Source organism: Carassius carassius, chromosome 20, assembly GCF_963082965.1.
Source record: "Carassius carassius chromosome 20, fCarCar2.1, whole genome shotgun sequence".
NCBI lineage: Eukaryota > Metazoa > Chordata > Actinopteri > Cypriniformes > Cyprinidae > Carassius > Carassius carassius.
The window spans coordinates 28,379,729-28,403,537 of NC_081774.1; the positions used below are offsets into that span (position 1 = coordinate 28,379,729).

The window sequence follows — 23,809 nt, forward strand, 5'->3', positions numbered from 1 at the left end:
AGTCCAGGTCCATTTCTACTGTGATCTACAGCAAGACTGTCTCCGTCAGTCAGCAGATGGGGGTCCGTCCAGGTCTCCCATCCCTACAATAAAACACATGATTCCAGAATTCAATAACAATATACTCATAGTATCTTACTTAACATCTGCTCAAGTGACAGCTGTCAAGTGACAACACACCTATAATACTGTCACATGCTGAAACATCTCCCACAATGTCCTCCCCTTCAGTAAAACGTCTGTCATTTCTAGATGTCAGTAAATCACATTTTGATTACCACATTAAATGTATTTCGATGTGTTTTTTAAATAATAATAATATAACCGGAAGATAACAAGTGTAACAATAAATTAACCATATTAGACATCCAAAAGCACACGTTTTTATAAGTAATTCGCGATCATTAATAAAGAAGAAGAGAGTGTTAATAGCGGAAGGAGCGCATTAATGCCAGCGGGAGGATTGTAAACACGCGTAGGTCATCAGTTGCCATGGCAGCTCTACGGAAGCTTAACATCCAATAATATGACAGGACAACAATGTTTTTATGAGTTTAATGAATATAGAAGACCTTCAAGCTTCGTATTAGTAAAGAGAATCATCTTACCTTAACCAAGTGCTCAGGAAACCCACATTATACTGATATGTGTTCAGCTACGTGCGCAATGATTGCCTAAACATCTAGTTCGTGATTCTCGACGCTGCAACAGAGTATTAAGGATGTTTCGGTAACGTGCTGACAATTTTTCGGCTGTAAGAGATAATGGTGTGATCATTGAGCAGAGGGCATCAATGTTTATGTTCATGTCAAGATGGCGAGCAAATCAGCTGTGAATGGAAAGAGTGTAATTCCCCGCACTGCCACAAGAGGCGCAGCGGGTCAGAGCAGTACACTGAGAGAAACACACACAGATCACAGATTAATCCTTTAATACTGTGAGATTAGTAAAACAAGTATTATATATATAATATTATCTATTTTGATTTTTTAATAAATTAAAATGCCTTAAATTTAATTTATTTAGACAATAACTTGAATTCTTATTTCTATGATAAATCTGTTTTAAATTTCTGAATTACACTTAATTTTTATATTATTTTGGTGATCTTAAAGTAAAAAACTAATAATAGTTATAATAAACTTTTGGGAGAGAAAAAAGTCTTTAACGTGTTCCTGTAGCTCAATTGGTAGAGCATTGTCTTGTTGCCCGGGAACACATGATAGGTAAAAATTGATAGCTTGAATGCACTGTAAGTTGCTTTGGATAAAAGCGTCTGCTAAATGCATTAATTTAATTTAATTTTAATTTAACGTTTAGACATTTTTTTGCCATTTGGAATTATTAAGGAAGTAATTTAAAAAAGGTAATCAGTAAAGATGATTTGTTCTAAAATATTATCAATAATATGGAACTGTTTGTCTCTGTCTGAACATCAGCTGTAGAAAGGAGACATCTGCTGCTGGTCATATGACAAAATGTAAAGAAGCTGTTCCCACTGGGACATTAAGGCATTAAACAGGCCCAGGCATTCAAAATATATTTACTTATTTACATTAGATTCTGTAAATGGACAGATTTTGTATTCACACACACACACACACACACACACACACACTTACACACACACACACACACTTCAGTGATCCTAACCATTTTTAACATAACAACATTATAACATAATGACAACAAAAAGGCTTACACTTTGACATTTCTTAAATGATTGATATTTTTGTTTATTTCTCCAGTTACACCAAAATCAGTGTATAAATGTATATCTAATATGCTGTGAATATGGTTTATAGCAACTGTTAACAGTGATAAAAGGCCATTTAAGAGAATACATTTTAATCACTGCTTAAAGTATATTTGTAATATTTTGTAATGTTTTTTAAGTATAGTTTGCATTTTTTTATCAAATAATTAATTTGATCATGTAATGTCAAATAAAAAAATTAATCATTTAAAAATAAATTTAACTCAATTTTGTCCTCATTTAATCAACCTAAAGGTGCTCCAAACCATATGCGTTTGTTTCTTTTGTTGAACATAAAATAATATATTATGAAGAATGTGGGTAATATGTTCCCATTGACTTCCAAATCATTTTCTCCTCATAATATGGAAGTCAATAGGGACCAGAAATGGTTTGCCTACAAAAATTATTTAAAATATCTTCTGTGTGTGTTCAGTGAGCAAACTCTTAAGGTAATTGGAAACAACTTTAGGGTATTCGTTTTTGGGTGAACTACCCTTTTAAACTTTTTACCTTAAACTACATTTCAAATAATTGTTTAAATGCACTTATTTTGATGTGTTAACATGCTAAATGTCCTTGATTATAATTTTAACTGTAGTATGTTATTCAATATTACAATTACAGTTAATATATTTTTTATATATTACATTGCAACTTAAAATTCTACTTAAGGGAGTAAAAAAAAACACTCTCAAGTTCAACTAATAGCATTTAATATTCATTTAAACTAGCATTTAATTGCAAATATGTCATAATTGTCCAAAAACATTGCATTCAGTTTACATTTAAGTATATATATTTTTCATAATATAAGTACTATTTTTAAAGGTTTGCTAAAGTGTACTTCTTTTTAATAAGGTTATGCTAAATATTTTTTTTGCTGAGATCGAGATCATTGGCAGCCTAACAGAAATTCAGATTATCATGAGCTTGATTGTGATTCAAATATGTGTCTAACAAATATAGATTCAGCTTATTCTTGATAAATATGAATGTCTCAAAGCCAGTCATATGTTGCTATGTACACACTCATTACACAGCTTGACTAAATTAGACCCTTGCTTTATCTGATTACTGTCAGGCTAGTATAACCGCACACTTCTCAGTATGAGAGACATGTAAAAAAGTCCAGACCTGCCTATGGAGGTTGCATATTAATAACGAGATGGCATAAGGGAAAACAGGAGTTTCTCCTCACAGCAGGCACTGACAGCAGGACCTCCTCGAGACAAGTGCTAACAAAGCAATAATCCCTAGTGAACAACGCTTAGTATCAGTTGTTTTGAAGTGCATGAGGTCAAGGCTTTTTTTGACACCTGAGCACTGGTCATTCCATTCGAAACGCAAAATAGCAATAATCCTGCATTTGAATTTACAGTAATATGTGTATCATATTTGCTTGCACATAAAAAATTAAATTTATTATTGTAATTTTGAAATTTGACCTTCCCTGTAACATTTATTTAAAACCTATAAATTTAATTCTATAAAAAGTTATAAATCAGAATTGAATGGGAATCACAGCTGAACTAACATGTACTGTAGGATATGCCTGAATAACAATGACTTATAATTTGATGTGCCAATAAAGTGAAACAAAAATATGAATGACAGTTTTGCATAATTTAAAGTGTATTGAATCAGATTTATTGTTTTAACACTGCAAGGATCAAGTAACTTTACTAACATTAGACTATTGTCAACTTCTCAAGACTATATCCTTATGTTTTATTGTTCTTATCAGCACTACTACAAACTTGTCAAACATTTCTGACTCACGCTGCAGGCCTGTCTAGATATGTAATCCTCCTAAAACATTCCTTTCATGATTTAGCATTCTGAACCCACTTTGAAGCAAGCAAAACCCAGGTTACGGATGTTGTGTGTTATACATGTTCCCTAAAACCTGTGAACGTGACACAAAGACGATCATTACTAATGATGAGAGATATGCTGATTATGTTTGTAGGTTGAAAGCAGCTCCTTTTTAAAACCCATGTTTGAAGCATTATTTGATCTGAAGCCCGCAGCTGCGTTTTTAATTTGATCTCTTTGTGTCCAGCCGCCTCTTATCAGACCCTTCATTGGTGCCCATGACAACTAGATTGAGAGACGGGACGCTATAAGAGAGGAGGAGGTGGAGGTGAAAGACAAAAAGAGTCTGTAAATGACAGCTCGCTCCCTAAAAACAAAGAACATAAGACAGTCTAAATGTAGGAAGCGTTGGGAATGCCAAGCTATTGTGTTTACTGTACAAAAGATTTATGCATGTTTGGATGAGTGCAATGATTTACATTCTGGGAACTGCTGGAGATAACAGAGAAGAGGAAAGGAATATGAAACGAGTAAACAATGGCAGACGCTAAATGAATGTTAAAGCATCTGTCAGTGTGACACAAGACAGACGAACCGTGTTTCCTCCTCAACAAGGAAACACACGCACATTGCATTTATCTTATGACAAAGCAATTCAGTGAATGTGTATAGGGCAGAAAGATTAGAATAATCTGTGAACTGTGAGGGTCTGTAGTTACATAATGCATCGTGAACTGAATTAAGTGACCTTTGACTTTTGTCAAATACAGAAAGTCAGATGGCAGAAGCCCCATGACAAGAAACCTAAGGCTGAACCAAAGTTTTGCTTGAGGGAGAAATAGCTGTAACACAAATATTTACACCATTTGTAAACATTTTAAAACAAATGCAGTTAACAAATTAAAAAAAATAAAAATAGACTTAAACCACTAAAAGCTCTATTTTCTAATGTTCTGTTTTGCTTAATACTAATTTGTAGCTATCTTTTTAAAAGTAGCTAGGTGTGCAGTATATTAGATAGTATTTGCATATTTGTAATTTGTAAAACACTGATTTTGGAAACATCCCGAATGTGTCCTGCACAGAAAATGTGCAAAGTCATGCTGCAATAAACAGATCTCTGTAATTTGGTCATTCCACAGAGCATTAACTTCTTGAGGCTGTGGATCTCGCGTAGTATCGCGATATTTGAGCAGGACCTATTTGATTTAAACAGAGCAGTGCCGTCAGTTCACACTCGTTCATTTGACAGAGAGACATCGATTACACTTGAAGGTAAGCCATACGCTGTTAAATGTTTGTTTCTCTTTCCTCTGCGTTTCATGCGAAGTAACCGTACACGTCTTTCACGCTCTTGTTCATCATGTTGGACATTTCCATGTAAAATTCCGTGACTGTAATTACTGGGAGAGTTTCGTTTTCAGTGCGATCTGTAGTTACATCTATGCTGTGTCTTTACATAAGTGTGAATTATTAATGCACTGTGAACTGCTGCCTTGTAAAGTTTCTTTCTAAGGCAACTACCTGTTGCATTTCGATCAATGAAAAGTTCTTTTAAATGTTTTTTCATGTTTCTGATATGCAGTAAGAACATCTGAGGTTTAAAAGTGCTTTATATAAATTTATAATAATAATACATTTGTATATACATATAAATTGAATTACGTCAAAAAAAAAGAAAAAAAAAGAAAAAAACTTTACTATTACGGAAGTTAGTAACATGGGTTGCAAATTAAGGAAACCTTGACATAACTTCCTGATGACTAACTCTTATATTCTATTTCCGTTCTATTTATAACAAGCAGTTAATTATAGATCTTTTTTTTTTGCATTTACACTTGAATGTGTTTATTTTTAATACTGTTTTTTTTCTTTAATGCGAAATTAGCTTTTTGTTTAAAAAATGTATTTCCTATTATTATTATTATTTTTAGATTATTATTATTCATATTATTCTTATTAATATTGAAACACTTTTTTTTTGTCTTGACCCTAGCAGAAAATGGCAGCTGGAAATGCACACATTGGCAAGCCTGCTCCAGGTTTCACAGCCAAAGCTGTGATGCCAGATGGACAGTTTAAAGATCTCAGTTTGTCTGACTACAAAGGTATGACATTAATGTGGCGAAGAAGAGCTGTCAATACACAAATATAAAGTAATATGTGAGACATGAAGGATAAACAATATGAATTTGTTATTTGTTTAAAAAAAACCTGTGGAAGGAAGTGTTGTCAGGAAACTCATGGGTGTGACTTTGGATCCCACAAATATTTAATTATTGATAGTACACCTTGTGAACACCCTGTGCACTTACGTTTCTCTTGTTTCTAGGGAAGTATGTCGTGTTATTCTTCTATCCACTGGATTTCACCTTCGTCTGCCCCACCGAGATCATCGCCTTCAGTGATGCAGTCGAGGAGTTCAGGAAGATCAACTGTGAGGTCATCGGTGCCTCTGTTGATTCCCACTTCTGTCATCTTGCCTGGTGAGCGATAAAGATGAAGAAAAAAAATGTCAAACTAAAGGGCTCACATCAAACTTGCACGTTTTAGAAACACCCCCTTTGAAAGTAAAATGAGCAGCAATGGTGATCTCACACCTGTTTTATTGCAGTATCATTATCACTAGCTTACTATTATAATTTTTTAATAGGTCAAGTTTTAATAATTTCTTTTTTTTAATGTCTATACTTTTTATTAGACTTTAGTTTATTTACCTTCGTTTGCTTACTTCAACTTAAATGAAATGAAAATAAGTTGACTTCGCTACTAGCTGAAGTGAGAATGTTTTTTTATATATTTAGTTATTGCAAATTATTATTATTATTATTATTATTTTTTTCTTATGCTTTCAGTATTCGAATTTATGGATAATTATGCCGGTCTCACATCGGCTTGCGGGTCTGATGTCATGTCAAATGTTTATATACTTGTGGTGTCAAACGATTAATCGCATACAAAAAAAATAGTTTTTATATGCTTGGCACTCGACTCTTTATATCAACAGTCATTCTGTGCCTTGTATTCAGTCATTTTATAGTGCTGTAGACAGCATTGCTCAATATTGTCAAACTTACTAATGAATGACAGTGTTTCATCTGTGTGATGATTACAGGATAAACACCCCTCGGAAACAAGGCGGTTTAGGGCACATGAAAGTCCCCCTGGTGGCAGATTCCCTCCGCTCCATATCTCAAGACTATGGTGTACTGAAGGAAGATGAGGGTATTGCATACAGGTATAAAGGGACTATCTAAATCCAATAGAGTATTTTGAAAATTACCATATATATTGTCGATAAAATATTTTGAGTCAGTATTGATTTATTTAATTTTTTAGGGAAGAATTTCAGCACTGTAATTCAGCATTTATTTGATCAAAAGTGACATTAAAGACTTTTACAGACTTTATTTCTAATACATGATGTTCTTTTGAACTCTATCACAGTTTGCACAAAAATATTAAGCACAACAAGAAATGTTTTTCAGCAGCAAATCAGCATATTAGAATGATTTCTGAAGGATCATGTGACACTGAGCATTGAAGTAATGATGCTGAACAATAAGCTTTGCATCACAGGAATAAATTATATTTAAAAAAATATTAAAATAGAAAACTTTTATTTAAAATTGTACAAATATTTTATAATATTACAGTTTCTATTGTATTTTTTTAAATCAAATAAATGCAGCCTTGGTGACCATAAGAAATGTCTTTTAAGAGAACCTTACCGACCACAAACTTTTGAACAATAATGTATTTTTCTGCTGCACTGTAGTAATGGGTGTCGGCACACAAGATTAGAATAAAACAATTCAGGTGTCTATTTTATTTTGCTGTTGACGTCTTCTTTTTCTTTCCAAACTTAGAGGACTTTTCATCATTGATGACAAGGGCATTCTGAGGCAGATAACCATCAATGATCTGCCAGTGGGCCGCTCCATTGATGAAACCCTGCGCTTGGTGCAGGCCTTTCAGTTCACCGACAAACATGGAGAAGGTACGGCGTATTTTCTTGGCTTTCTTTCTTTATAGATTATTACATACTATTCCTTTCATACAGTGCCGCGTGTTCCATGTAATATCAAAGAAGTAGAAAGAAATAGGTTTCGATGTCAGCTCCTTTTGAGAAAATTATTTTTAAAAGCACTAATATTAAATATAAATTTTGTCTTTTGTTGTTGTTAATTTTCCCTAGTTTGCCCAGCCGGATGGAAGCCCGGAAAAGACACAATTAAGCCGGACGTCCAGCAGAGCAAAGATTACTTCTCCAAACAACATTAAAAAATACACTAGACTGTGCAGCATTGTGTAATGAGCTTGTACAACGACTGTCAACATGAAGTACTGCTACTACCTGAAATCTATTGTAACTCTTGAGTTAGCATGTGTAGTGTCTTTCGGACCTTTTTGTTTTGAAAATATGTTGTAGAGTGGGGACCAGCTTATTGTTTTGTCACAAATTCCTGCATTTCAAACAATAAAACCATTTTTTTTTTAACAATAAACTGTTTTTAATAGCAATAATAAATAAATATATACATATATGTGACCCTGGAGCACAAAAGCAGTCATAAGTAGCATGGGTATACAGTATTTGTAGCAATAGCCAACAATACATTGTATGTGTCCAAATGATTTTTTCTTTTATGTCAAAAATCATTAGGACATTAAGTAAAAATCATGTTCCATTAAGATATTTTGTAAATTTCTTACCATAAATATATCAAAACTTAATTTTTGATTAGTAATATGCAACTCTAAGAACTTAATTTGGAAAGATTTCAGATTATCAAATAGTTGTATCTCGGCCAAATATTGTCCGAACAAACCATACATCAATGGAAAACTTATTTATTTAGCTTTCAAATGAATGTAACAAATCTCGATGTAAAAAAATTTACTCTAATGACCGTTTTTTTTTTTTTGGTCAAGGATCATATATATATATATATATATATATATATATTTTATACATACACACACTATTATTTAAAATGACTGCTTTCTATTTCAGATAAATGCTGTTCTTCTGTAATTTATATTCATCAAAGAAACATGAAAAAAAAATGTACTTGGCTGTTTTCGACCTAATACTAGTAATAATATTTAATATGTTTTTTTTTAAATCAGCAAATCAAAATATTAGAATGGATTCTAAAGGATCATGTGACTGGAGTGATGATGCTTAAAAAAAAAGAAATAGCAATTTTAAATAGTACAAATGTTTCAACATTTTTATTGTTATTTCTGTACTTTGGTTTAAATAAATGCAGGCTTGGTGAGCTGAAGAGTCTTTAAAACGTATTAAAACATATTACTGTTCACATTTTTACATAGTAGTAGTGAAGTATACATAAATGTGTAGTAATACATGAACATTAGTAAATATTAATCAAGTATTAATAATCAGAAATCATTTACACAGTCTCTCTCTCTCCCAAGCTGTCGTCTGTCGATGTGTTTACCGCCAAATGCGCGCGTGACAGTGACAGGTGTCGGTTGCGCGCGTTTATTCCGCGCCGTAATTTACCTTAAACCGTGATCTCTTTATTCGTTGCACGGCACTAATAAACGATCATATTTATCAAATAACACTTGGCTTTACACAGACAACGTTAGATTAGTCAAGTTAATAACGTTCTGAGTTGTTTTTGATAAGCCATAACAGGTTTTGAGGAGATAATTTCTCTGTGAGGAAGTTCAAAGTAAAGTTAGCTCAAACATGACAACCAGACAGAAGACACTAGCTCAGGACAAACAGGTGATTGTTGAGGTGAGAGACAGAATCAAGAACATTTACAGCATTAACTCATGTCTTTATCACAATATTACTGTAGAAAATGACTGGAGTAACAGAGGAGTTATCATGGTAAATTTTTGACTAAGCAGCAACTCAACACTATATATATTTAAATACCGTGGTTTTACTATCTGATACTTTAGCTCTACCAGAGTAGTTTTGTAACTGTTTTATATGCAGACAAATTATATTATTGTAGTATTTAAAGGAATACCAAGACAAAAATGAAAATTTGCTGAATATTTACTTACCCTCAGGCCATCCAAGATGAGTTTGTTTCTTCATCTGAACAAATTTAAACAGCTAAAAAACACAATAATGCTGGTCATAAAGTGATGTAATGCAACATTTCTACACATCTGTTCCGATAAAGAAACCTCTTTATCTTGGATGGCCTAGATTTTCAGCAAATTTTCATTTTTGGGTGAACCAACGTTAAGTTACTCCTTTCAAGGCCCCCAAATTATAATTCTATTACATGTAGCTTATTATGAAAACACTGTGTGCTCAATTACATGTCCTCAAATAAATATCTGTGTATGTATGTATGCATGTGGATATAGATTTCAAGGCAGTCTTCTTTGTAAATCATGGTATTATAAATCAAGTAAGCCCCTGTGTTTCATCAGGCACTGGATACTAAAGCTCAGTCACTGGTGTTTGTCAAACGCATGGTGGTTATAGCTGTGTCCTCCATCACTTATCTGCGTGGGATCTTCCCAGAGGACTCCTACAGATCCAGATACCTGGAAGGTATGAGTATAAACACTGATGTATTAATGGATGAACATCAGGCTGTTTGAAATATCTCATACAATCAGTTTTGATGAATGTTGTTCTTCAGATTTGTGCATCAAAGTCCTCAAACAGGATTGTTCATGCCCCGAAGCCCACAAACTCGTCAAATGGTAATTTTATTATATATGTTGTTTTTGTAAAGCAAATTGCTATGTTTCTATTAGTGCTGGGCAAGGATTAATCATATCCAAGATAAAAGTTTTATTTTACACTATATATATATAGAGTGTGTGTGTGGACTGTGTATTTATTATGTATATATAAATACACATGCATGTATATATATAAAAAAGTTTATATATATGTATATATATAAATATATAAATACATAATTTTCAAAATATATAATGTATGTGTGTCTTTATATATGCATAATAAATATACACAGTAAGCAAAAACTTTAATTTTTTTAAGCGATTAATCGTTTTGCAGCACTAGTTTGTATATTCAAATGTGTATTTGAAAGTATATTTGTAATGCTTCATTGAAGTGTAAAATATAATGCAATAAAAAGTCAATATAACCATACTTCTGTCCTTCAAGGCTGTTGGGAAGTTTTGATGCATTGGAGAAGAGATATGTAAGTCAAAAGCACCATATTTAGATATAAATATCTGTTTCTCTTTATTTAATTTTGATTTTTATTTAATTTATCTTTATATTTTGCAGCTTCAAATGGTGGTCATTGGGGTCAGTGATGCATGTTTTAAACTCTACAATATTTCTGCACCAAAAAAACATTTATTTAAATTTCCTTTTTTTTTGTTTTGTTATTTATTTTTTATTTTAATCTGCAGGTACACACAAGCCCAGATGACAGTAATGTAAGTCTACAATCCTCCACAGTTTTTAGATCAGGTTTTGTTTTTACCGGTAATTTTAATGCCAACGACCCCTATATATATATATATATATATATATATATATATATATATATATATATATATATATATATATTGTTCAGAATCATTTATACTGTGAGGTACTGTGTATGTGAAATATTACACAGTTATAACATTAAATAATTGGCTTTAATATTGTTATCATACTAAAGCCAAATTCTAAAGAACATTATTTTTTCTCGAAAACAAATATTTTCTATAAAATTTATATGAAGCTTAACCCTTTTTGGACCCAAATTTGAATAATGTTAGACGCAAACCTGGAGAGAAACATTTTCAATATATTAGTTCAGGTATGGATCTAAGTGTTAAAAAGTGGACATAATATAACTTATAATAATATAACTACAAACAGACTGTTTTGTCTCTTACATATGTTTTCTCAGCATGTCATTGAGTCCTACCAGTTTAAGTTCAGATACTCAGAGTGTGGACCACAGATGGACATCCTGTGGAGGTGTAGTATTCTACATTGTTTACAGTTTTTACCATATTTTTGATCAAATAATTACAAATTTTACTGATTCCACACTTTTGGTTGGTAGTGTATACAGTTATGCATGAACAGTACATTAATGCAACCAAGTTGAAACCTCCATTCCCTAATCCTTTCCTCTTTTCTTCATTTCAGTAATATGACTGGGGACACAAGAATGACGTTGGAGGACACAAAGAAAGCTTCAACGCTCCTGATCAGGAAGCTGTTCCTCCTCATGCAGAATCTAGAGGCTTTGCCCACTGGCGTTTACCTCACTATGAAACTCTACTACTATGATGATGGTACAATATACTGCCTTTACATCCTTCTGCAGTATGTTGAGAGACGTAGATAGGAATAGATGAATAGTTAAAAACAAAAGAATGTGCTAGGTGAAATAGCTTAACGACTGGTGTGCTTTTCCTTTCCATTTAAGTCACTCCTCCTGAGTATGAGCCACCAGGATTCAAGGCAGGTGTAAATGACAGTCTGTGGTTCGAGGGAACTGCAGTGCACTTCAGAGTGGGCGATATTCAGTCTCGCTTCCACAGCATGAAGTTGCGTGTGACGGCAGCACAGAGCCGGCTTGGGAAGCTACAGGAGGGAGGACAGTTGAGTGAGAACGACATGGAGATGGAGACACCCTCTCTCTCTCAAATCAGAGCAGCAGAAAGGGTATTAAGCAGATGTTATACAGGATCAATTTTGCTATGTGTTCACCAGACTGAATTCAGATTATGAACCGTTTCTCTGTCTTGTGACAGGTGACCAGAAACTGTGTGCAGGATCTGCCCTCTGAAGATGGTAAGTACCTAAACAGGTTTTTGTTCAGAAGGTCTCGTCTGACCAAGTGTGTCGCACATGTCCTGAAAAGTGAAGCCAAACATTTCGATGGCCATCTAGTGGCTGGTTGCAGTATAAGTCATTAACCCTGCCCTCTCCATGTAAACAAATGGGGCAGAAGTCAAAATCAAATATTCAAATACAATTTACCCAAAAGATGTTTTTTTGTCATTTTAGTCATATTTGTGATGCTATAAAAACGGGGTGTGGTGTCAGCGATTGGGTCTGCGGGAGTTTGGGTGGGACTTTAATGCCGTAACTCCAGCTCACGATCACTACAGCGCAGACTGAATCACTACGGTGCTAACGCGGGCACCAAATGGGATATTCTGGGATATTTTGTTTTCACTTTTCTATAGTGGAAGGAGGTGGAGACTTGTCATCCATCTTTTTTTTTTTTTTTTAAGTCCTATTGTCTCTACCTTTTGCAGAATCTATCGCACAGTTCAAACAGCCCAAAAAAGCTATAGCAAAGGTAAGGTATTTTTTGATTTCTTTATAAAGAAAAAAAAAAGTGTTTATTTTTTAGTTTTTTTTAATTCATGTTTTTTTCCCCATTATATATTTGCACAGAGGAAGTCTGTCCGAAGCAAAGTCACAAGGAGGAAAAAGAAGAAATGCTTTTGAAACCACAAGTTCACATCAGAGAAAATGATTTTTTAAATCAGTTTTTGCTAATATATATATATATATATATATATATATATATATATATATATATATATATATATATATTAAGTTAATGGAAGTAAAATGTCCTTTTACCAGGCAGAAGTTTAAAAAGTTTTTGATTGGGTAATTAGTTCTGGGGAATTCATCCTCCTCATATTCTAGAATTTATATATTTATTGATTGGACTTATTGTATGTAGTACAAAAGATGTTGAATATATCAGCCTCTTGTATGAGTATATACATAAAATAAACAATACTTCACACTACCTTACATGACATATTCCTTTATAATACACACACTTTTTTAGTACAATACTTTTTTGTCATTAGTTCAAAAATATTACATGCATAGTGTCTCTTCAACCAAATGAATAGGTAAAGCATATATTCACAGCACAAGCATTGTCTGATACACATGCACATTAACCAAAATATCCAATTAAAGATTTTTTAATAATCAAATGCAGTTAAAGTCTTTATTCTCACACTACCCTACAGTACAGGCACTTTATAGTAAAATATTCACAGACAGCTGTCAATACTGACAGAAATTATGTTGGCAGCTTGGCACGTGAAACATGGAGAAAATTAATACAAATTCAATAGCTGTGTGTTAGTTTTTAAGAGAATGTTGGTAATTGCATTTTAAGATCTTTCTTTTTTCTTAAGATTCAGTCATTGATCTGCAACCAGAAAACACCTGGCTTGTGTTTAAAATAGACTGTCCACATCACCCATCTCCACCACCACAGTCTTCAACTGAGAGTAAAATTCAATGGTCACCTGGCCATTTTCTCTTCCAATACCTAAAATCAGTAAAAAGGTCATGTTTAATTGGAGTACAGTGTGGGTTTAATGTTTCAGAGCAAACACAAACAGACAAATAATGTTTTGGTAACTCCACCTGAGGCCTTGTATCCCCCAAACGGCACCTCCACAGGGGTGATATTGTAGTTGTTGATGAAGCAAGATCCAGCCTGCAGGTTTTCTATAACACGATGAGCTCTCTTAACATCTCTGGGGAGTCAGAAACAGACAGCAATGGAGAATATTAACAATAAGTATAGCTTTTTTACCCTTCAGAAATAACACTCAATCACGCACACTATCGTTCAAAAGTTTGGAGTCAGCTTTTTTGGAGTCATACTTTTATTCAATAAGGACACATTAAACTGATCAAATGCAACAGATGAGATGGTTATAACAAATTATATTTAATTAATAATAACAAGATATGTTTCTTGAGTAGCAAATCAGCATATTAGAATGATTTCTGAAGACTGGAGTAAATTCAGCTGTGCATCACCGTAATAAATTACATTTTAAAATATATTAAAATAGAAAACTATTATTTTAAATTGCAGTACTTTTTCATAATTGTACTGTATTTTTGATCAGTCAAGACAAGAGACTTCTTTCAAGAACATGAAAAACCTGAAATGTTTGAATGGTAGTGAGCAAAAAAAATATTGTCTTTACTTAGTAAAGACTCCTGCAGCCAGACCCAGATCACTATCATTGGCTCTCCGAAGAACCTCGTCCTCTGTGTCAAAGGACAGGACTGACATCACAGGCCCAAAGATTTCCTCTCTGACACACGTCATGTCATCAGTGCAGCCGTCTGAAAACAGAACGCATGAATGAACACACAACACAGACTGCAGGAGGAGAACAGAACAAAAACAGACCCATTAAATGTTTCCAAAACACACGACCAACTGTTCTCACCGAGCACACATGGTCTCATGTAGTATCCGTCTTTTAGTTTAGGATCTTCTGGGATGAAGGGATCCCCTCCGCAGAGCACTCTGGCTCCCTATCAAGAAAAAGTAACTAGTTTAAACCAAAACATATCATATAGATACAATCATACTACTATGAATACTTTCTGATCGACACTTGTACCTCTTTCTTAGCTTGCTTCACATATCCCAGCACCTTGTCCAGGTGTGGTTTGCTGACCAGAGCACCCATACGAGTCTCATCCAACAGAGGGTCTCCGATCCGGATGGCTTTAGTTCTCCTGACCACCTCAGTCAAGAACTGAGGAACAATTGAGCTTTGCACAAAAACCCTGGTGCCATTGCTGCACACCTACAAGTGAGCAATACAAAACACACATATTCATTAGTGTATAAATAATACATATTTTTATGAAAAAATATGGAGCATATTTTTAGATACACAACATAGGTGACCATAAACAGCATGTGCATCATTGCGAGTGGGTTTTTATCATTCGTGTTCAGTCTGATTGGGATGAAATTACTAAGGGATCATTTAAGACAAAACTGTTAAAAATAAATGTGTTGAAAGTTTTCAAAAGTTTGGACTTTCAACAAAAATGTGCACTTTTATTCAGTCAGGATGCATTGACTTGATCAAAAGTGACAGGAAAACATTCATAATGTTACAAAAGCTTTCTATTTCAAGTAAATGATGTTTCTTTTTAACTTTATATTCAGAATTTAAAACAATATTGTACTCGTATTTGTGCGGTTGGTTTGAATATCAGCATTGCTTGATGAAAACTAGCTCTAAAAATATTTTTTAGATGAAACAGAGATTCAGAAGTTATGATTCACTGAAGAAGGATTGTTGCCCAAACGTTTGATTGGCGAGTGCTCGGTTGCAAAATTAAAATAAATTACAAGAAGATACAGTCGGTTATTATGTGTGAATAATCTTTTAAATTACAAGAAGATACAGTCTTTTTTTATGTGTGAATATGAAACAGAAAAGGGAAAAAGATGTATGTTCATACTTTGACTTGGCTTTCCAGTACAGTACCTGGCCTTGAGACAGGAAGTTGGCCATGAGTGCTCCTCTGACAGCATTTTCTAGGTCAGAGTCCTCAAAGATGATCAGTGGAGATTTACCGCCGAGCTCCAGTGTCACTGGTTTGACCCCTCGGGAAGCCATTTCCATTATCTGTTGGGCCAAAATGTGCATCTGAATGAAGGAAGTGCATTCCAGGATAGTTTCCACTACAATTACTTTTAGTGACTACACAATAGAGTGTACTGTATAAATGTCAGGTATAATAAACACAACTTAGATTAAAGGTATAGTTCACTCCAAAATGAAACTTAAGAGTTTGTTTCTTCATGGGAACAGATTTGGAGAAATGTAGCATTGCATCATTAGCCGCATTTCCACTGTCGGGCCAGTGTGAGCCAGGGCTTAAAACAGGCCGGGCAGGGCTCATAGCCTCGGGCCAGTAGCACCGAGGCCAGAATAGTGCAGGGTTTCCACAGTCAGGGCCTGAAGCTCCGCTGCTCTTCACTAAAACACGCCTCTCAGAAACAACGTCACGCAACCCCATCATTTCACCAACAAAGAGAAGTTATCAGAAAACTAATAAGAAATAAATCACTGGAACTAGCGCGATCACAAAACGAACATGATAAAAGATGCCGTGTGTTTGTATGCTTTATTAAATATTCACATTCAAAAGCATCAATGTTTTACTATAGAATAAGTGATACATTGATCATAATGAATTAATTTATCAGGACTCAAAATTAAATCACACAAAAATAAATGTATTTCTATTTTATTTATTTTGAACGCTTATGAAAATAGCCTGCTTATTCAGTGGAGTCACGTCACATTTAGAACGAAAGATAATATCTCTATTTTTATAAAAGCTCCCGAACAAAAAACATTATATTTCTATGATAGGCTATTTGGAGCTAAACGCTCTCGAGATGAGACTTATGACAGATAATATAAGTTACTAAATAAATACACGATTGTGATAGAGAAGCTGATGTCTGATTTCTTTAAACGGTCACATTTACCATGTTTACTATGGTAATGTTATACCTAGCGTGCATAGTCTTTTACATTGCTTATAAATATGTCTGCCTTGTATGGTGATTATAATCCACATCGGATCAAATTATTTCAAACACACGCTTCTGACTGAAAGTGAGTTTTGAGCTCAACTTTCAAAAGTTTTTAATGCTGGTTGTAATGATTTAAGACTTCCTAGTCCTTGGCAAGAAGGAGGCGGGAACCGGCTGGGTGATCTCCTCCGCGGTGCCTGGCGGTGGCACTGGACGGCCCTCGGCGGACGGCACGACACTCCTCCGCTGCCCGGTGGACGGCGACGCCTCCTCCGGTTTTGGGCAGCCGGCAGGAGTCCCCCGTTCCCTGCTCCTCCGGATTCCTTGACTGAGGCAGCAGGCTCCGGCCCCCTGGCGAACGGCGCCGACTCCTCCGCTCCCTCACGGACGGCAGCTGTCCCCAGTCCACCGCCTCGAGCGTCCATGGCGGCATCCTCATCGCCTGCTCGATGGCACCGCGGATTCACCACAGCGGCGAGGGATCTTCAGCAGCGCGTCCCTCCTTCTCCCGGGCTTCGGCACCACTGTAATGATTTAAGACTTCCTAGTCCTTGGCAAGAAGGAGGCGGGAACCGGCGGACAATCAAGTAACATTTTAATAATACAAAATAAACACAAAACAGCGCACCAGCCCCTCACGGACGACTGGTGCGCTCAAATAAAAACCAAAACACAACTAAAAGCCCAGGCCTGGTCCTCTCTCGTCCTTCACTGTCGTTGCTCCAGTTTTATATCCTTCCATCTCCTCCGTGGGCCTCGAGACCGGTGGGTCGAACAGGTGTAGCTCATCTCCAATCACTCCACCGGCCTCGCTCCCATGTCCCTCGGCCCCGCCCCACTCATCACACTGGTGTTATAGCTGCTTTCTGAAATGATCCGCAGTGCTGAGCTCTCCAGACGCGGAGAAACTCCACCTTTGTTCATAACCCCTCCCCTAGCCCCAGCTGGCCCGCTTTGGCCCAAGGTTTTCGTCGGGCCAAAAAACCCTGGCTGTTGGCCCCGAGGAAGCCCCGGTGAGGCACGATCAAGCCCCGGAAGTTACAGTGGAAACGCGACTGGCCCTGGCATGCACTAGCACGCCCGGTTTAAGCTCGACAGTGGAAACGTGGCTATTTGCTCACCAGTGGATCCTCTGCAGTGAATGGGTGCCGTCATAATGAGAGTCCAAACAGCTGATAAAAACATCACAATAATCCACACAACTCCAGTTAATCGAGTAAATTTTAATTTTTGGGTGAACTATTCCTTTAAACCATACAATAAGCAAATTGCTTAAGTGAAGATGTTCTGTGACAGCTATTACTATTAGCTTGGGTCGTCTTACTTTCTTGCCTGTGGGCACACTTCCTGTAAAGGAGATCTTCGCCACAGATGGGTGATGACACAGCAGGGACCCCGTCTCCTGTCCGCCCTGCACCACATTGAAGAGGCCCTCAGGAGCCCCAGCCTGTGAGTAAATCTCAGCCAACAGCACCGCACTCACAGGGGTCACCGGGGACGGCTTGAACACCATAGAGTTGCCTACAATTGAATCGTAATAAAAGACTGTGAATGGAGAGTATTAAGATGATCATTTCAGGCACAGATCTAGGACAGACCGAAAGCGAACAAAGAGGATATTAAACAAATCAAGTTCTCCAGCAGGATTAGGGTCAAAGATTAAGTTTATAGTGCACCAGCTGAATCATTTGTCTGTAGCAGGACGGGTTATATTCGAGGTTGTCATCTTGTAATTTTTTTTAGGCAAAACATCTTCTGGTGAAAGACAGACTTCTCTTGTTAATGCATATTAATGTGGCTTCATGAGTTAACAGTTCAATGGTACACATTTTGATTAAATCAAAAACTAAATGTGGGTTACGTTTTTCTTTTAAAAAGAAATCTCTTCAATTATGTATTTCTTTCACTGGGAAAAAACATTTCTAAAGCAATTTTTTTAGCCAGGGCCTTTGTTTGCATTAACATGGAATGAACTTTGAAGCATTTAAATTGATTTATTTTTATTTGACTTATTTCATTTAAATTATTATGAGAAAATCATATCAAATGTTATTATTATCAATTTCTAATGTCATTTATTGGCCTATCAGTGGATACCTATATTTAAAGGAACACTCCACTATTTTGAGAATAGGCTCATTTTATAACTCCCCTAAAGTTAAAAAATTGAGTTTCACAGTTTTTGAATCCATTCAGCCGATCTCTGGGTCTGGCAGTAGGACTTTATCTTAGCTTAGCATAGATCATTGAATCTGATTAGACTGTTAGCATCTTGCTCAAAAAGGAGTCCAAAAATGCCCAAAGAGTTCTGATATTCTTCCTATTTAAAACTTACTAAGACCGACGGAAAGTGAAAAGCTGCAATTTTCTAGACCGATATGGCTAGGAACTATACTCTCATTCCAACGTAATAATCAAGGAACTTTGCTGCAGTACCATGGGTGCATCAGACACAATGATATTATGCAGAGCCTGAAAATCACAACTTTTCATTTTCCATTGGTCTTAGTACACAATCTAACTACAGAATAATCAAGTTTTAAATAAGAAAAATATAGAAACTCCTTAGTCATTTTTGAGTGAGATGCTAAGAGTCTAATCAGATTAAAGGATCTACGCTAAGCTAAGCTAAATGCTACGACCAGAACCGGAGATCAGCTGGATAACTCAAAAACTGTATAACTCAACTGTTTAAAGGGATACTCCACCCTAAAATTAAAATGTTGTCATTAATCCCTTACCCTCATGTTGTTCTGAACCCGTAAAAGCTTCGTTCATCTTCAGAACACAATTTAAGATATTTTGGATGAATACCGGGAGGCTTGTGACTGTCCCATTGACTGCCAAACAAATAACAGTGTCAAGGTCCAGGAAAGTATGAAAGATATCATCAGAATAGTCAGTCTGCCATCAGTGATTCACCCGTAACATTATGAAGCGACGAGAATACTTTTATACATGAAGAAAACAAAAATAACGACTTTATTCAACAATTCCTTTGTCAACGGTTTCCTCTGTGTCACTCCATCACCGTGCTGAGTGTGCTCTTCGGTGTCAGCCGTGCCACAAGGATGCAATGTTTCTACGTGTATTAAGCTTTGATTTTAAAGAAAACAGCCCATCCTTGTGGCACAGCTGACACAGAAGAGCATACGGGGATATGGAGAGAGGAAAAGTTGAACAAAGTCGATATTTTGCACGTCTAATGGCAGATGGAGTATTCTGATGACGACTTTCATAACTTTTATGGACCTTGACAACTTTTATTTACTTGGCAGTTAATGGGGCAGTCAGAAGGGTCTTAAATTGTGGACGAACAAAGCTTTTACAGGTTCGGAACGACATGGGGGTAAATGATTAATGACAAAATTTCATTTTGGGGTGGAGTATCCCTTTAACTCTAGGGGAGTTGGAAAATTAGCCTGTTTTCAAAAATAGTGGAGTGGTCCTTTAAGTAATATAATCTGTGATTCCAGTGTTCTGAAACATGCTTATATGACTTATATATATCACGTACCACAAGCGATGGCAGGGGAAGATTTCCAGGCAGCAATCTGAAAAGGGTAGTTCCAGGCTCCTATTCCCACACACACACCGAGCGGCTCCCGACGTGTGTAAGCAAATGAACCTCCTGGCAGCTGCACATGCTGACCTGAGAAAGAATAGCCCAAACACACCTGTGTAATCATTTTAATTTTATTTACAGGTGCTTCTCAATAAATTAGAATGCCGAGGGAAAGTTTATTTATTTCAGTAATTCAACTCAAATTGTGAAACTCATGCATTAAATAAATTCAATGCACACAGACTGAAGTAGTTTGTCTTTGGTTCTTTTAATTGTGATGATTTTGGCTCACATTTAATACAAACCCACCAATCTCAACAAATTAGAAAATGGTGACATGCCAATCAGCTAATCAACTCAAAACACCTGCAAAGGTTTCCTGAGCCTTCAAAATGGTCTCTGACAACCATTGACACCCTTCACAAGGAGGGTAAGTCACAAAAATTAATTGCCAATAAGCTGGCTGTTCACAGAGTGCTGTATCCAAGCATGTTAACAGAAAGTTGAGTGGAAGGAAAAAGTGTGGAAGAAAATGATGCAAAACCAACCGAGAGAACCGCAGCCTTATGAGGATTGTCAAGCAAAATTGTTTCAAGAATTTCAGTGAACTTCACAAGGAATGGACTGAGGCTGGGGTCAAGGCATCAAGAGCCACCACACACAGACGTGTCAAGAAATTAGCTGAACCACAGACAGCGTCAGAGGTGTCTTACCTAGGCGAAGGAGATGAAGAACTGGACTGTTGCTCAGTGGTCCAAAGTTATCTTTTCAGATGAGAGCAAGATTTGTATTTCATTTGGAAACTAAGGTCCTAGAGTCTGAAGGAAGGGTGGAGAAGCTCATAGCCCAAGTTGCTTGAAGTCCAGTGTTAAGTTTCCACAGTCTGTGATGATTTGGGGTCAATGTCATCTGCTGGTGTTGTGTGTTTTTTGAAAACCAAAGTCATTGCACCCGTTTACCAAGAAATTTTGGAGCACTTCATGCTTCCTTCTGCTGACCAGCTTTTTGAAGATGCAGTTTTCTTTTTCTAGCAGGATTTGGCACCTGCACACACTGCCAAAAGCACAAAAAGTTGGTTAAATTACCATGGTGTTTGTGTGCTTGACTGGCCAGCAAACTCACCAGACCTAAACCCCAGAGAGAATCTATGGGCTATTATCAAGAGGAAGATGAGAAACAACAGACCAAAAAATGCAGATGAGCTGAAGGCCACTGTCAAAGAAACCTGAGCTTCCATATCACCTCAGCAGTGCCACAAACTGATCACCTCCATGCCACGCCGAATTGAGGCAGTAATTAAAGCAAAAGGAGGCCCTACCAAGTATTGAGTACATGTACGTACAGTAAATGAACAGAAGGCCAACAATTCACAAAATGTTTTTTTTATTGGTTTTATGAAGTATTCTAATTTGTTGTGAATTGGTGGGTTATTGTTAAATGTGAGCCAAAATTATCACAATTAAAAGAATCAAAGACTTAAACTACTGGTACTTCAGTCTGTCTGTGTGCATTGTATTTATTTATTACATGGGTTTTACAATGAGTTGAATTACTGAAATAAATGAACTTTTCCTCGACATTCTAATTTATTGAGAAGCACCTGTACACTACCAGTCAAATGTTTGTAACAATTAAGATTTAAGAAAGAAGTCTCTTATGCTTATCAAGGATGCATTTATTTGATAAAAAAGTACAGCAAAAACTGAAATATAATAAAACATGACTTTTAAGATTACTGTTTTCTACTTGAATGTATTTTAAAACGTAACCAAATTAGTATTTTCAGCATCAGTATCACATGATCCTTCAAAATTAATTTGATTTATCAATTATTATTGATATTTAATGTTTAATAATTAATAATGGTTCTTATTATTAGCAATATTGAAAGCAGTTTTTGTGGCTTAATATTTCTGAGTAAGCATTTTTTTTAATTCTTAACTATAACAAACTCTGTACTGGCAGTGTAATTTTTGTTTTTAGTAATGAAGTTTTAAAATGTGGTCCTGTATCTTATGAGGATGTTCAATGGCAAAACAACTCGCCTGAAAGTGTGGTGGCTTGTCCTGCAAAATACTCAATGCACAGTCTGGCCGAGTCCACATCTAAACGGGCTTCGGTGATGGACTTGCCATTGTTGATGACCTCTATCTCAGCAATCTCCTCTCTTCTCTTCTATTCTCAGCAACAGAAATAACTGAAAAGATCAGACTCAACACGACCTGAATCAATGCAGGACTGTTACGTAATGTCAATGCGTTCCGGTCTACCTCAATGAGTCTAGCCGCCTCTAGCAGGACTCTGGCTCTTTCCATGCCGGCCAGTTTACTCCACACTGTAAAAGCAGCACTGGCGCTCCTGACAGCTGCATCGACATCTGCGGCACCACAGGCTTGTAGCTGGCACAAGACACGGCCTGCCACACAATTACAAAGATCAGAGATGATAATGTTTTTTCATAGAACAACACTGTGTATTGAGGACCTCAATTGGTATTTGCTTAGCCAGATGTGACTGTAATCCTCTGTTGGGGCAAAGTCTGATTGATTGGGCATTGCTCAGATGGGGTGAAATGAAGGAAATTAGTTTCAGAAACATATTACCTGTTGCAGGCTCATATACTGGTTCAGATTTGGTTTTCACATCTTTAAAGCTGACTCGGCCACCACTCCAGAAGTTCAGTGAATCTGTGATATGAAGGCTTCCTGAGGATATGCTCCTGGTCCCGGTGTAGTACAGGGCCCCACAGAGACCCGGGGTCCGGAGAGAGCTCAGCAGGGCCATCTTCAAATGCCTAACACTGAACTTTGACCCCCTGGACGAGTGTCAACAAACCGGATTTTCTCAGATTTTGCACCAAAACATAGTGTTACAGCAATAAAAATTAAACAGTCAAGCATAAATTAGAAGAGATTTAAAATAAAAGTTCCAATTATTTGTATATTATGTAAGTGCAAGGCTATGCTATTGCTATAAAAGTCGAAAGCAACAACTTTGGCCGCCCGCTTAAATGCAACCTACCACATAGCAAGTGTTGCATTCAAGATTGAAAATACTAACGTTAGTGAGAAAAGGTTTGTCAGTGACAGTGGTGCCCTTTACTCACCTCCTGCTGCTGAAAGTCCGAATGAGATTTCGGCTCAGTCCAGCCCATAGGTCCAGCCATGTTCGAGCATTTTAAGGCGGGGCTTACACGCCCGAGCGACTCTCATTGGTTTCTTCTGGATGATGTCATTTTGACGATTCCGAAAAATTCTATAAATACAGATGTAATTTTAAAATATTACATAAAATATATGCAGTGAACCTTATTGTTTCGTA

The 23,809-nt window shown here is 36.2% G+C and overlaps 3 protein-coding genes across 5 annotated transcripts; 2 read left to right on the forward strand and 1 right to left on the reverse strand.

Annotated features, from left to right (window-relative positions):
- Positions 1 to 4,718: 4,718 nt before the first annotated feature.
- Positions 4,719 to 7,876, forward strand: prdx1 (peroxiredoxin 1). 2 transcript variants are annotated; one of them, XM_059502391.1, is made up of 6 exons: positions 4,719 to 4,849; positions 5,571 to 5,682; positions 5,907 to 6,060; positions 6,690 to 6,812; positions 7,444 to 7,574; positions 7,773 to 7,876. In XM_059502391.1, exons 2-6 carry the CDS (start codon positions 5,577 to 5,579, stop codon positions 7,856 to 7,858), a joined length of 600 nt encoding a protein of 199 aa, XP_059358374.1. In that variant the 5' UTR covers positions 4,719 to 4,849; positions 5,571 to 5,576; the 3' UTR covers positions 7,859 to 7,876. The 2 variants fall into 2 exon arrangements, with proteins under 2 accessions (XP_059358374.1, XP_059358375.1); XM_059502392.1 differs by having other exon boundaries at positions 4,806 to 4,849; positions 5,574 to 5,682.
- A 1,170-nt stretch (positions 7,877 to 9,046) lies between these two features.
- On the forward strand, positions 9,047 to 13,096 carry zte38 (zebrafish testis-expressed 38). Its single transcript, XM_059502393.1, has 12 exons — positions 9,047 to 9,350; positions 10,007 to 10,130; positions 10,222 to 10,285; positions 10,719 to 10,755; positions 10,845 to 10,865; positions 10,973 to 10,999; positions 11,464 to 11,534; positions 11,709 to 11,857; positions 11,992 to 12,230; positions 12,320 to 12,359; positions 12,830 to 12,873; positions 12,972 to 13,096. The coding sequence occupies exons 1-12, from the start codon at positions 9,300 to 9,302 to the stop codon at positions 13,023 to 13,025; spliced, it is 921 nt and encodes a 306-aa protein (XP_059358376.1). The 5' UTR covers positions 9,047 to 9,299; the 3' UTR covers positions 13,026 to 13,096.
- Positions 13,097 to 13,615: 519 nt separating this feature from the next.
- Positions 13,616 to 23,730, reverse strand: aldh9a1b (aldehyde dehydrogenase 9 family, member A1b). Of its 2 annotated transcripts, XM_059502395.1 has the most exons (12): positions 23,595 to 23,730; positions 23,092 to 23,303; positions 22,759 to 22,904; positions 22,534 to 22,663; positions 20,441 to 20,575; positions 18,248 to 18,444; positions 15,863 to 16,003; positions 14,978 to 15,166; positions 14,801 to 14,888; positions 14,552 to 14,693; positions 13,977 to 14,089; positions 13,616 to 13,878 (listed from the first exon to the last, which is right to left on the reverse strand). In XM_059502395.1, exons 2-12 carry the CDS (start codon positions 23,270 to 23,272, stop codon positions 13,784 to 13,786), a joined length of 1,557 nt encoding a protein of 518 aa, XP_059358378.1. In that variant the 5' UTR covers positions 23,273 to 23,303; positions 23,595 to 23,730; the 3' UTR covers positions 13,616 to 13,783. The 2 variants fall into 2 exon arrangements, with proteins under 2 accessions (XP_059358378.1, XP_059358377.1); XM_059502394.1 differs by lacking the exon at positions 23,595 to 23,730 and having other exon boundaries at positions 23,092 to 23,557.
- Positions 23,731 to 23,809: the final 79 nt, after the last annotated feature.

Excerpts from the sequence above, each read along its gene's own strand:
- zte38 (XM_059502393.1), top strand. The coding sequence starts at position 9,300 with ATGACAACCAGACAGAAGACACTAGCTCAGGACAAACAGGTGATTGTT. Across the intron at positions 10,131-10,221 it reads CAGATCCAGATACCTGGAAG|ATTTGTGCATCAAAGTCCTC; the intron begins GTATGAGTATAA and ends GTTGTTCTTCAG. Across the intron at positions 12,231-12,319 it reads AAATCAGAGCAGCAGAAAGG|GTGACCAGAAACTGTGTGCA; the intron begins GTATTAAGCAGA and ends GTCTTGTGACAG.
- prdx1 (XM_059502391.1), top strand. The coding sequence starts at position 5,577 with ATGGCAGCTGGAAATGCACACATTGGCAAGCCTGCTCCAGGTTTCACA. Across the intron at positions 5,683-5,906 it reads CAGTTTGTCTGACTACAAAG|GGAAGTATGTCGTGTTATTC; the intron begins GTATGACATTAA and ends TCTTGTTTCTAG. Across the intron at positions 6,061-6,689 it reads CACTTCTGTCATCTTGCCTG|GATAAACACCCCTCGGAAAC; the intron begins GTGAGCGATAAA and ends TGATGATTACAG.
- aldh9a1b (XM_059502395.1), bottom strand. The coding sequence starts at position 23,272 with ATGGCCCTGCTGAGCTCTCTCCGGACCCCGGGTCTCTGTGGGGCCCTG. Across the intron at positions 22,905-23,091 it reads AGTATATGAGCCTGCAACAG|GCCGTGTCTTGTGCCAGCTA; the intron begins GTAATATGTTTC and ends ATTGTGTGGCAG. Across the intron at positions 13,879-13,976 it reads TGGGGGATACAAGGCCTCAG|GTATTGGAAGAGAAAATGGC; the intron begins GTGGAGTTACCA and ends TACTGATTTTAG.